The sequence below is a fragment of the Bos grunniens genome, chromosome 16 (genome assembly GCF_055505025.1).
Source record: "Bos grunniens cultivar Pamir isolate PY7600 chromosome 16, Bosgru_T2T1.0, whole genome shotgun sequence".
Classification (NCBI taxonomy): Eukaryota; Metazoa; Chordata; class Mammalia; order Artiodactyla; family Bovidae; genus Bos; species Bos grunniens.
Window position 1 is genome coordinate 5283063 of NC_141180.1, and position 12800 is coordinate 5295862.

A 12800-nucleotide genomic window follows, 5' to 3' on the forward strand; every position below is an offset into this window, starting at 1 on the left:
CATTCAGTCATTTCCGACTGTGATCCTGTGAACTGAAGCACACCAGTCTTCTGTGTCCTTCACCACCTCCCGGAGTTTGAAATCACATGAGCAAGTCACAGACAGCAGTAACAATCACAGCTCAGTTTTTGTTCCAGCAAAATGTAAGTAATTACTAACGTGGTTAATGCAGTTATTTTATGATTCTGGTGATCAAACACAAAGAATTTGTAATTGACGTAATTACCATTTAGATAGTAAAAGCTCTTTAATAAATATAATTAAACCTATCCTGGAGTTGCTCAAACTCATGTCCATTGAGTCACTGATACCATCCAGCTGTCTCATCCTCTGTTGCCTCCTTCTCCTCCTGCCCTCAATCTTTCCCAGCATCAAGGTCTTTTCCAATGAGTCAGTTCTTCGATCAGGTGGCCAAAGTATTGAAGCTTCATTTTCAGCATCAATCCTTCCAGTGAATATTCAGGGTTGATTTCCTTTAGGAACACTAACAGTAAAGATAGTCATCCAATCACAGGGGAAGAGGACAAAAGAATAAAAAATACAAAATAGAACTTAAAAAAAAAAACAAAATAATAAAATAGCAACAATTACATACCTATCAATGGTTACTTTATATGTAAGTGGACTAAATAATCGAAACACATACACCGACTGAATAGACATAAAATAAGACCCATATATATATTCTGCCTACAGGAGATTCAGTTCTGCTCCAAAGACACACACACACAGAGAAAGCAAGAGGGTAGAAAATGGTATTCCATGCAAATGAAAATCAAAATAAAGCCAGGGTAACAATACTTGTATCAGTCAAAAGAGACTTTAACACAAGACTGTAAGAAGAAACAAAGAAAGCCATAAGATTAAGGGATCAATCCAAGTTGGAAATATAGCAATTGTAAATAAATATGTATATCAAATTGGCCACCTAAACACATAAAGCAAATATTAACAGATAAAAGAAGACATGGACAGCGATTAAATAATAATAGGGACTTAATACCCCACTTACATCAATGGACAGATCATCCACATACACACATACGTGTGTACATATTCTATATATTATACATATAGAGAGAGAGATGGAGAGAGAATACTACTTAGCCAGGAAAAAATATGATATCGTGACAATTGCAATGACATGGGTGAACCTTGGGGGTATTATACTAAGTGAAATAAGTCAGATGGAGAAAGATAAAGACATATGATTTAGTCACACGTGGAATATTAAAAATAGCAAAATAAATAAACCAAGCAAAAAGAACAGGTAGACACAGAGACTGAGGAGCCGTTAGCAGAGGGGAAGAGTAGAGGGGAGAGTGAAATACGCAAAGGGATTAACTGTGTGATGAGAGATGGAAACTAAATTTTTGATGGTGGACCTGCTTTAGGTGTACAGAGCTAGGAATAAAATGTACACATGAAATTTATATAATGTTATATGTTACCTAAATTTACATTTTTTTCTTTAAAAAAATGGAGAAATCAAAAATTTACAAATAAAGTAATGACATAATGTTAGTGATTATTTTCAAAATGAATCCGATAGGGGAAAATGGAGTGTCTGGATAAAATATGATTATCCATATGTTGACACTTGTTGAAAGGAGTGATGGGGACACTGGGTTCATTACCTTCTCTCTCTGCTTTTGTATATGTTTGGAAATGAATTGGGAGCTAAAAAATAGAAAGCTACAGCCGAATGCTTTAACCTTGTGGCCATTTTTCATCATAATTTAAATGAACAACAAAGGCAATTTTGGAGAGAAAGTGGGCATTCAACAGTGCAAATAACATAATAAAAACATTTACCTTTCTAAAAGGAAAGCCAACTAAAGCTAAGTTATTACCCCCACATTGTTTTTGGAAAGCCCACACACAGCTGAGCAGTCTTTCAAAAATCCAGTTATCTTGAACAGGTGAACCATTTCTCAATAAGCTTGGTGATTTTTCAAAGCGAAAGAGCGTGGGCACGTCAGTAACAGCCTACACGCTGGTTTCTCTCAGTGTCGCCCAGGCCCAGCAGCAGCCTCACTGGGGCTCATTAGAAACGGGGTCTCAGAACACTAATGCCACTGGCACAAGGAGTCACAGGGTGTGATGCTCGTGACCTGTGTGTATTCTGAAATGAGGCTCTTTTTATTTAGTTGCTCAACTCTAATGAACACTTTTTTGCTGACGAAAGGAGCTATGCAGAAAAGTCAGGTTACTCTTTCTCTTCTATACTCAGTGTCTCAGTTTATGCCACACTTTCTTGCACTCAACATAGAGACCACAGGGCATGTGTGTCGGTCAGTTCAGTCGCTCAGTGGTATCCGATCTTTGCGACCCCATGAATCGCAGCACACCAAGCCTCCCTGTCCATCACCAACTCCCGGAATTCACTCAAACTCATGTCCATCGAGTCGGTGATGCCATCCAGCCATCTCATCCTCTGTCGTCCCCTTCTCCTCCTGCCCCCAATCCCTCCCAGCATCAGAGTCTTTTCCAATGAGTCAACGCTTTGCATGAGGTGGCCAAAGTATTGGAGTTTCAGCTTTAGCATCAGTCCTTCCAATGAACACCTAGGACAGATCTCCTTTAGGATGGACTGGCTGGATTTCCTTGCAGTCCAAGGGACTCTGAAGAGTCTTCTCCAACACCACAGTTCAAAAGCATCAATTCTTCGACACTCAGCTTTCTTCACAGTCCAACTCTCTCATCTATACATGCCCACTGGAAAAACCATAGCCTTCACTAGACGGACCTTTGTTAGCAAAGTAATGTCTCTGCTTTTTAATATGCTGTCTAGGTTGGTCATAACTTTCCTTCCAAGGAGTAAGCGTCTTTTAATTTCATGGCTGCAGTCACCATCTGCAGTGCTTTGGAGCCCCCAAAAATAAAGTCTGACACAGTTTCCACTGTTTCCCCATCTATTTCCCATGAAGTGATGGGACTTCACTTCATCTTCAAATAAGATGCCATGATCTTAGTTTTCTGAATGTTGAACTTTAATCCAACTTTTTCACTCTCCTCTTTCACTTTCCTCAACAGGCTTTTTAGTTCCTCTTCACTTTCTGCCATAAGGGTGGTGTCATCTGCATATCTGAGGTTATTGATATTTCTCCCGGCAATCTTGATTCCAGCTTGTGCTTCTTCCAGCCCAGCGTTTCTCATGATGTACTCTGCATAGAAGTTAAATAAGCAGGGTGACAATATACAGCCTTAACGAACTCCTTTTCCTATTTGGAACCAGTCTGTTGTTCCATGTCCAGTTCTAACTGTTGCTTCCTGACCTGCATATAGGTTTCTCAAGAGGAAGATCGGGTGGTCTGGTATTCCCATCTCTTTCAGAATTTTCCACAGTTTATTGTGATCCACACAGTCAAAGGCTTTGGCATAGTCAATAAAGCAGAAATAGATGTTTTTCTGGAACTCTCTTGCTTTTTTTGATGATCCAGCAGATGTTGGCAATCTGACCTCTGGTTCCTCTGCCTTTTCTAAAACCAGCTTGAACATCTGGAATTTCACAGTTCACATACTGCTGAAGCCTGGCTTGGAGAATTTTGAGCATTACTTTACTAGCGTGTGACATGGGTGCAATTGTGTGGTAGTTTGAGCATTCTTTGGCATTGCCTTTCTTTGGGGTTGGAATGAAAACTGACCTTTTCCAGTCCTGTGGCCACTGCTGAGTTTTCCAAATTTGCTGGCATATTGAGTGCAGCACTTTCACAGCATCATCTTTCAGGATTTGAAATGGCTCAACTGGAATTCCATCACCTCCACTAGCTTTGTTCATAGTGATGCTTTCTAAGGCCCACTTGACTTCACATTCCAGGATGTCTGGCTCTAATTATTAGCCTATTAATTCTAGGTAATTCAGTTGACGACCATGCTTTAATCTGAATAAAAATCTGTTATTTCAGTGTCCTTCCTTAACAAAGTACTACAAAGCTGAAAAACACCTCAAATCAAAATATTGATTGGGAAGGAGCCAATTCATGCCACCAGAGTGAAAGCTGAGACTCATAAAACATTTTAAGTGACTTCATAGAAATGCGAACATGTACCCTCAAAGATGTTGAAGCTCTCCCAGCATGCAACGAAGCTCCCTCCTCTTACTCTGGATTCTGGTCACCCCTTCACCCTGTTCTCTTGTGCTGAAAGCATAGATTATCTAGTCAGGGAAAACTACTCTTAGGATTTATAAGTAGTTACAAAGACCAACCTAGACAGCATATTAAAAAGCAGAAACATTACTTTGCCAACAAAAGTCCATCTAGTCAAAGCTGTGGTTTTTCCAAGAATCATGTATGGATGTGAGAGTTGGACTATAAAGAAAGCTGAGTGCCGAAGAACTGATGTTTTTGAACTGCTATGTTGAAGAAGACTTGAGAGTCCCTTAGACTGCAAGGAGATCCAACCAGTCCATCCTAAAGGAAATCAGTCCTGACTATTCATTGGAAGGACTGATGCTGAAGCTGAAACTCCAATACTTTGGCCACCTGATGCAAAGAACTGACTCATTGGAAAAGACCCTGATGCTGGGAAAGATTGGGGGCAGGAGGAGAAGGGGATGACACAGGAAGAGATGGTTGGATGGCATTACTGATTCAATGGACATGCGTTTAAGCAAGCTCTGGGAGTTGGTGATGGACAGGGAGGCCTGGCGTGCTGCAGTCCACGGAGTCGCAAAGAGTCGGACACGACTGAGCGACTGAACTGAACTGAACTGAACAATGACTTAAAGAAAGATGCCACCCAGGATTTCTGTTTATATGTTTGTCATTTTTCTTGTGAAAGTGAAGTGAAAGTCAAACTTGGTCAGTCACGTCTGACTCTTTGCGACCCCATGGACTATACAGCCCATGGAGTTCTCCAGGCCAGAATACTGGAGTGGGTAGCCTTTCCCTTCTCCAGGGGAATCTTCCCAACCCAGGGATCGAACCCAGGTATCCCACATTGTGGGCAGATTCTTTCCCAGCTGAGCCACAAGGGAGGCCCAGTCATTTTTCTTACTTATTGTCAAATATTTTAATTAATATTTTTAATATAGAAGGGTAATTGAGGAGAATTTGGAAAATGCATGAGGTGGGTGCCATGCCTTCTCCGAACTCATGAGGAAGACATGTAAAACTAGTCAGTTGTGTGTAATTATAGTACCTAGTGATAACCAGTTAATAAATATTTTAATTCTTTTTCTGATAATCTTTCTTCATATATTTCCTAATACACATACTTTTGTTAGTTATTTTTAAATAGGTATTATTCTTTTAAGATCAGAATATATTTCTCCAGATAGAGTAATGCATGCTGTGTCAATAATATGCTGTCACAATAATATGCTGTATCAATTCACACTTTCTCAAAGGGAAAAATGTAATTTCTAGAGACACATAATTTTTTTTAACTTCAGTTATCTATAGGGAATATTTTATATACTGCTGCTGCTGCTAAGTCGCTTCAGTCGTGTCCAACTCTGTGCAACCCCATAGATGGCAGCCCTATACTAACTATGGGTAAAATACTATTTTGCCTGACTTTGCTTGTATTATTGAGAGGTTCTGCTCACCTCTAGCCTTACATTTTCATCTGAAAAGCAGGAATTGGAACAATGGGTCTTGAAGTTATTCCTAGTGATAGCATTCTAATTTTTCTGTTTCATTTGCCTTTTTGTACAGTTATGTGTGAGTTGTAAGTTAAAGTCTATGATGTTTAAATGTACTGTCTCCACCATTATAAGAAAGGAATTAAAGATTTTATCTTTGCAAGCCTACTTCTGGAATACGGTTTGTAACTTATTCACTGTGTGAAGCTTCCGAAAGCCAAGAGGAAACAAAGCAAGCGCGTGGTCCTTCTGAGCAAGGCCCTCCTCCCTGCGCCTGGCGGTTCCGGATCCCTGTGTCGGGTGTGGCTCCACAGTGACTCTCCTGAGGTCCGGCAGGCGCCTACCAGGTGCAAGCAGTGGTGGCGGGGCTCCCAGGACCGACATCAGAAAGGCGGCTTAACTATGCTTCGTTAAGCCATTCTCTTTCAGGTTTCTGCAAACCCCCAACGTGTAGAGAGGGGCAAGCCCCTTCTGAGAGCGTTCACAGGTCCCTTCATGCTGCTGTGCCCACTTCTGAAAAGCAGAATGCAAATATACCCATTGAGGAGGCAAAGGATCATCTAATATCATTTAATTTAGTGAACATCCCCAGACACCTCCCTCTACTTACCACCATTCCTAAAGCCTGCAGGAGAGCTACTGCATCGTTCAAAACCTGGTCTACAAACAATCATGTTCTCCATTCTCTCCTCAGTTTTCTGTTGGCAGTTTGTTGGAGAGACCACTAGTGTGGTCTCTCCCCTACTTCACTCAAAGCCTAGACTCCTGAGTTCTGTTCCTCTCAGGACCTTAGGAAGTTCACAGTCAATACCCTCCCTTTGAACTCTGTCACTAAAATGATCTCAAGGCTAAGTGTTAAACAGTGAACAGATTCACGTCATAGGTCAGCTTGTCTTCCTGATTTAGAAACGTTTTCTGTGCAGACAGTTGTAGGTCATTCCTTTCAGAGACAAATGCTGCTTTGTTTTCAGTGCCTCGCCTTATTAAAATCAAAATTTCTCAGAATTCCCCAGAATTTGGTAAATGCAGGCAAGGGGAGGATCAACAGACACATGATAAATGCATTTGATGGCAACACTCATGTATTTCCTTAGTATCTAGTGGGTACTTTTATGCACTTAGTATAGATCTAGAACTGTCTCAGCACTGGAGCTACAGCACGAAAACTACATCTTTGCCTCATGGAGCTTGTTCAGAAAAATAGGGAACAAGGCCCAAAACCTTTCAAATGGAACCTCCGTTGGGTCAAAAATAATTTCAGAAATCAGTGTGAAGTCTTCAATTATACTTAGAATGAATTGATGGATCCTGGGTGCAGAAATTTCACTGTCATAAATTTTCAGTAAACACAACCTTTGAATCTAATCTATCACCTGTAAATAGAAAACCATGCTAAATTAAAAAGAAACTTACTTTCAAGCCTAAAAATAAAAGAGAAGTTATTTCAGCTTTATGAGATACACTTTAGATGGAATATTGTGTACACATGGTTGCAGAGAACAATAAAAGGATTCCCTCTTCTCACAAAGTATTGCCAACACTGAGCCACAAAACATTTCCTTTATATCACTCTTTCACAACAGTAAGAATTAAAAGAAATGACAATGCCCTCTCATTATATTTTCTTTCATAAGTCTCCTTATATCTCATTTAGTTGTGTTATCATAGAAAGTCTCAATTTTTTAACCCAAGATACTAAGGTATGGTCTTCCTGGTGGTCCGTGGTTAAGAATCCACCTTCCAATGCAGGAGAGACAGGTTTGATCCCTGGTCTCGGGATCTAGATTCCCATGTGCCCATGGGGTAACTAAGCCCGTGCTTCACAACTACACCCCAGATTCTGCGTGCCACAATTAGAGAAACCCACAGGCCACAAAAACAAGACACCAAGATGTTTTTTTATCACACCCACACTTTGAGTTTTATATTCTCTTCCAAGAATTAAACAAACTGTGTTGTTCTGGGAGGAAGAAGAAATCCCATGGTTTGTGTATCCCAGAATATCTTTAGCATATTTCAGATATAAAATTGCTTAAATGTATATAAATGTATTGTAATTCCAGCTGGTGCATTTGACTTTTACAGGGAGAATTTCCATTTCCTCACCATCTTCTCATTGCTTTATTCTGTGGGATGCAGGCTCTGTCCCCACCATTCTATGAACATTTGAAACGCCAATCACATGTAAACATTCTTTTTTCTTTACCTGATTAGAAATGGTAACATAGGGTCAATACAGAAAGCTGAAAAGCACAAAGAAAATGAAATACCCATAATCCTATCAACTACTAGTTAATTATGGAATATTTCCTGCTAATCCCTTTATGTGTATCAAGTAGTCCTTTTGTTTTAATAGAAGAAATGACAAAAGTTATGTAGTGATTTGGAGCCTTCTTTTTCCACCTAAAACATATCATAGTCTCTCACATTCATATTTTTTTACACAGCTGCACAGACTCCCATGCTGTAAACTACCTATCCTAAAATCCTTAAGACTTCTGCTAGACACATAGGGTTAAAATTTTCCCAAAACTATAATCTTTGCTCATGGCTCTGATGATTTCTTTGGAATAAATTCTCAATGGGACTGCTGATTTAAAAGTCATGTCCATATTAAGACTTTTAACATACAAAAGTGTTATGTTAAAAACTAAAAGTTTGGGGGTACTGGTCCCCTCAACACGTTTACTCACACTGGTTGACCTTTTTATTCTTTGCCAAGTAATGAGAAAATGGCAGCTCCTTTTGTTTGCTCCTTAATGCCAGCCATGTTACTTTCGTTTTTCTTCTACTAACCATACAGGTTTACTTACAACTTTACACATAAATCGTGTTCACTCTTAATTTTCCAGCATTGTTTGCAAGAGTGTTTCAACAGAAAAGTTTTCCCCTTTATCCATTCCACCTAACCAACTCCTACTCCTCCCAACTATAAGACATTCATTGCTTCCAAGAATTTGGCCCTTAATGCAGCTTTCTTTTTACCTTTTTCATGTATGTATATTTCATCTTCCATAAAACATTTAGTCCCTCAATAGCAAAGCTTCCAACCCAACCCATTATGCTAAGAATCCGCCTGCAATGCGGGAGACCTGGATTTGATCCTTGGGTTGGGAAGATCCCCTGGAGAAGGGAAAGGCTACCCACTCCAGTATTCTGGCCTGGAGAATTCCATGGACTGTATAGTCTGCTGCTGCTGCTGCTGCTAAGTCGCTTCAGTCGTGTCCGACTCTGTGCTACCCCGTAGACCGCAGCCCACCAGGCTCCCCCGTCCCTGGGATTCTCCAGGCAAGAACACTGGAGTGGGTTGCCATTTCCTTCTCCAATGCATGAAAGTGAAAAGTGAAAGTGAAGTCGCTCAGTCGTGTCCAACTCTTCGCGACCCCATGGACTGCAGCCTATCAGGCTCCTCCGTCCATGGGATTTTCCAGGCAAGAGTACTGGAGTGGGGTGCCATCGCCTTCTCCGACTGTATAGTCTACGGGGTCGCAAAGAGTCGGACACGACTGAGCGACTTTCACTCACTCACTCATGCTAACGACCAGGGGTTGTTTAACCATTTACTTTCCCAGAGATGCTCTCCTTGGAACACACGGTAGAACAAATTGATTTTAGCAGGTGGGAGAGCGATGGGCAAACCTTTCATGATTTTGAAATCTATCCGGCCACGAGAGGCTTCAGTAGCAGAGGCTCAGCCACGGAAATCTCAAATATTGTCGTGAATGATGCCTGACTAATGGCAAAGGCCGAGCAAGGGCCCAGGTGTCCCGACAATATGGAGGGCCTCAGGTCCAAAAGGAGTCATGACGGTTGTCTGTCCCACATTTACCACTGCCTAAACTCTAGATTTCTATTTTCAGGTCGTTACGCTTGATTTTTCCGGAAAAGGGACAATGATGGCACGCCAGCCCTTGATTCCTTTCCACCCTTCTGCGTAGGGTGGTTAACAGTCTTTTCACCAAGAGGGTCCCGCCGAGTCGCTGCGGCTCTTCTTCAGGTCTGCAGGCAGAGGAACCAGAGACACGCCGTGTGCCGGCGGAGGCGCTCCGACGTCTCCGGGCCCACGGGGAACCGTCTTCCGCGCCGCGCACACAGGTAACCCTCTGCAGCGCCGCGCCCCGCCCCACCCGCGCAGGAACCGCTCCCCCAGGCGCGAGGACCGCCCCTCTACGAGCGGGGACCGCCCCCCGCGCCGAGGCCCCGCCTTGCAGCCCGCCCACTGGCCCCGCTAGACCCTCACCCCGCCCCCGGCACGGCCCAGCCACGCCCCCCGCGTTACCACTCTGGACACCTTGTGAGTCTGGGGATTGTTGCGTCTGACAACCGAGCTCAGATCTCTGCCCGGCTGGGCTCAGCTTTCCCGCTGGTCTCCCCGAAAGTGACAGAGGCTTTCGTATCACGCAAGCCCCCTCCTGGTCGCCCCGAGAGTCCCCTTTTGCCGGTGCCTCGTAGGGATGCTTTTGGTGGTCCTCGTGCTCCTGCTGCCCGCAGTCTCCGGTAGGAGCCTGTAGAGTGTGCGCGCTGGTGGGGAACCGGAGCGGCTCGCGAGGCCGGCCGACTGGAACCGAGGGTGGGAGGAGATTTGCTTTTAGTCTCTCGTGAGAGTCGTGGGGCTGCGTCCACTCCGGGGCCATAAGGAATTGGAATAAAAAGCGTGACCAGAGCGTCCGCGGGTCGTGCTGCGTCGAGATCTAGGGGAGTAGGGACCACATAGCGCTGGAAGAGAAGTCTTGCTTGCGGTGGGCACCCAGCGGTGCGGGGTGATGGGCAAAACTGAGGCTTACCAAGGGCCAGGCTGGTGTTCAGTCGCTAGTCGTATCTGACTCTTTGCAAACCCATGGACTGCAGCAAACCAGGCTTCCCTGTCCTTTACCATCTCCTGGAGTTCGCTCAGACTCACGTCCATTGAATCGGTGATGCCGTTCAACCATCTCGTCCTCTGCCGTCCCCCTCTTCCTGCCTTCGATCTTTCCCATCATCGGGGTCTTTTCCAACGAGTCAGTTCTCATAAAGTGACCAAATGAACCACAGAACTGCTGATCTGGTGCTGGTGGTGCAGTTTGCTCGTGAGTCCCAGGCGCCGGGGGATGTAGTTAGGCTGCTGTTGTGCCTGTGGGGAGGGTTTGCCCTATATTCTCTGGCCAGCTTGATAACTTGGGAACAGGGGTGTTTGTGCCCCTGGGGCTTGGCTGGGCTAGGGGAGCCCACACAGTGTTCCCTAGTGTGTACTTTGTAGAAGTGGCCACCCAGATGTGCCAAGTATGGGCCCAGGAAGCTACTGCTTGCTTTGTGGGGGCTGGGAAGTTCATTTGGAGGTCAGGTAAGAACAGCCCCACCCCCCTCCCACCCACCCTCCCAGTCCCTCTTTGGTGGTGGAGGCTGTAACTCAGGATCCTGGAGGCAGCAGAAGTCACCATCCCTGTGCCCCACGTGGTGATGCCATTGACGCTGGCAGCAGCAAGGCACCAACATCCAAGAGGTATAAAAAGTAATAAGGTGGCCACTGGGCAAGACCTGTGAAAGAGGCAGTGGAGGGTGAAAAGTGCCCACTTGCAGATATTGCCAGAGGCAGCACAGAAGAGAGAAACCAAAGACTTGTGTTGTAGTGCCACCTGCTGGGAAAAAAATCTTTTAATTTCTGACAGGTTGAATCATTCTCTTCCTGCCTTATTGCACCTACTTACCCTCATACTTTTTATGCATGTTAAAGTTCCAAAGAAGTAAGTTAACCATGTATAGAGGTGAATTCTAACTAATCAAAATACTGTATGTGGTGTTTTATAAAAACATTAAGCCTTTTATACCCCAGACTACCTGCTGGGGGCCTACCTGCAAAGGAAGGCAAACAGACAGAAAGTAAGAAATAGTCATGAATTGTTTATGAAGACTTGGATTCAGTATCTTTTCTTTACAACTGATAATGCATCTTCCATCCAGTTTCATCTTCCACACCGACCAGAACATGATTTTGTAGCACATTTTCCAAGTTTGATTAAAAAAAAGGTGTGCAGTGTTATAGAATGTAGATGTTCTTGCTTACAAGCATTGTACCAGCCTTCTAAAAAGTTCATTAAAGGAGCATGGACATTAATTTCAATAAACGTTTGTCTTTCATATTCATTTTAAAAGGTAGTCTATGTAGACAGTGAGAGAAGGGGCAGGGTGGTCAGGTTTCAATGAGATTTCACTTGATCAGAGACCAGCATTTTACTGAAGGTACTGCCTGGGGGAGGATCTGGTTTTGTGCACGAGTACCAGAGTAATGTTTAAATTTAGCAAGCAGGTAGAGAGTCTCTGCACAACTTTTGTAAGTGTACAGAAGGTGAACAGTTCTCTTGATACGTAGTAGAGACTGTTTCATCTTCCTGAAACTCATCTGGAAAACTAGGGAATTTTATGAATGCAGCCTGTCATATTATACAATGGCAAACATACAGCATTGCAACCCAATAATTATTATATTGTAAACTATCTAGAAAAAAACTTAGTCATAATACTATTTTTCTGAAACTAGAAATGTTTAGTTTGAAAATCCTCACAGGAGTACAGAATTCAGTATTCTGAGTGAGAGAAGAAATTTGGTAATTAAAAAGCGTGATATTGGACTCAATCATTACAGTGTTTAAACCTTGTATTCAACTGCTTGCTGAAGCATACATTCCAAACTTTATATTGTTGAAAGTGTGCCTTTCATGATGCTTGTTAGTGGGAAGAAGTACTCGCTAGCTGAATGGATTAAACCATCCCATTGGCATTTCTTTTCTTTTCATATTAGAAATTCTTTCTTCATGATCTGGTTTTGAGATAGGTAGTGAAGTCAAGTACATAAACAAATGACACTTATATAATTAATTATGGACGTGCTATCAACTTGATTTCTCTCTTGGTTCCAGGAAACTCTGAATGATGTTATATATTTGTATCTATTAATAGGAATTATATTGCATTTCTAATCCAGTTTTTTCCTATTGCAAAATGACAATGTATGGCTCAGAATATTCAGTATATTTAATGTTATTAATAAAATTCAACGCTATACTGATCTTTTTGTTGTTCTTGTTCAGTCGCTAAGTCGTGTTCGACTCTTTGCAATCCCATGATCTGCAGCAAACCAAGCTTCCCTGTCCTTCACTCTCTCCCAGAGCTTGCTCAAATTTATGTCCATTGAGTCAGTAATGTTATCTAACCATCTCATTCTCTGCCCCCCTGT

The 12800-nt window shown here is 42.8% G+C and overlaps 1 protein-coding gene across 1 annotated transcript in view; it reads left to right on the forward strand.

Moving 5' to 3' along the window:
* Window positions 1–10610: 10610 nt before the first annotated feature.
* The window catches only part of LOC147356078 (membrane cofactor protein-like), a 58571-nt gene continuing 56381 nt past the window's right edge, over window positions 10611–12800 (forward strand). Inside the window, exons 1-2 of the mRNA XM_086345856.1 lie at window positions 10611–10679; window positions 10736–10910. Of these exons, the coding sequence (XP_086201982.1) occupies window positions 10611–10679; window positions 10736–10910 (244 nt within the window). The remainder of the gene's footprint in view (window positions 10680–10735; window positions 10911–12800) is intronic.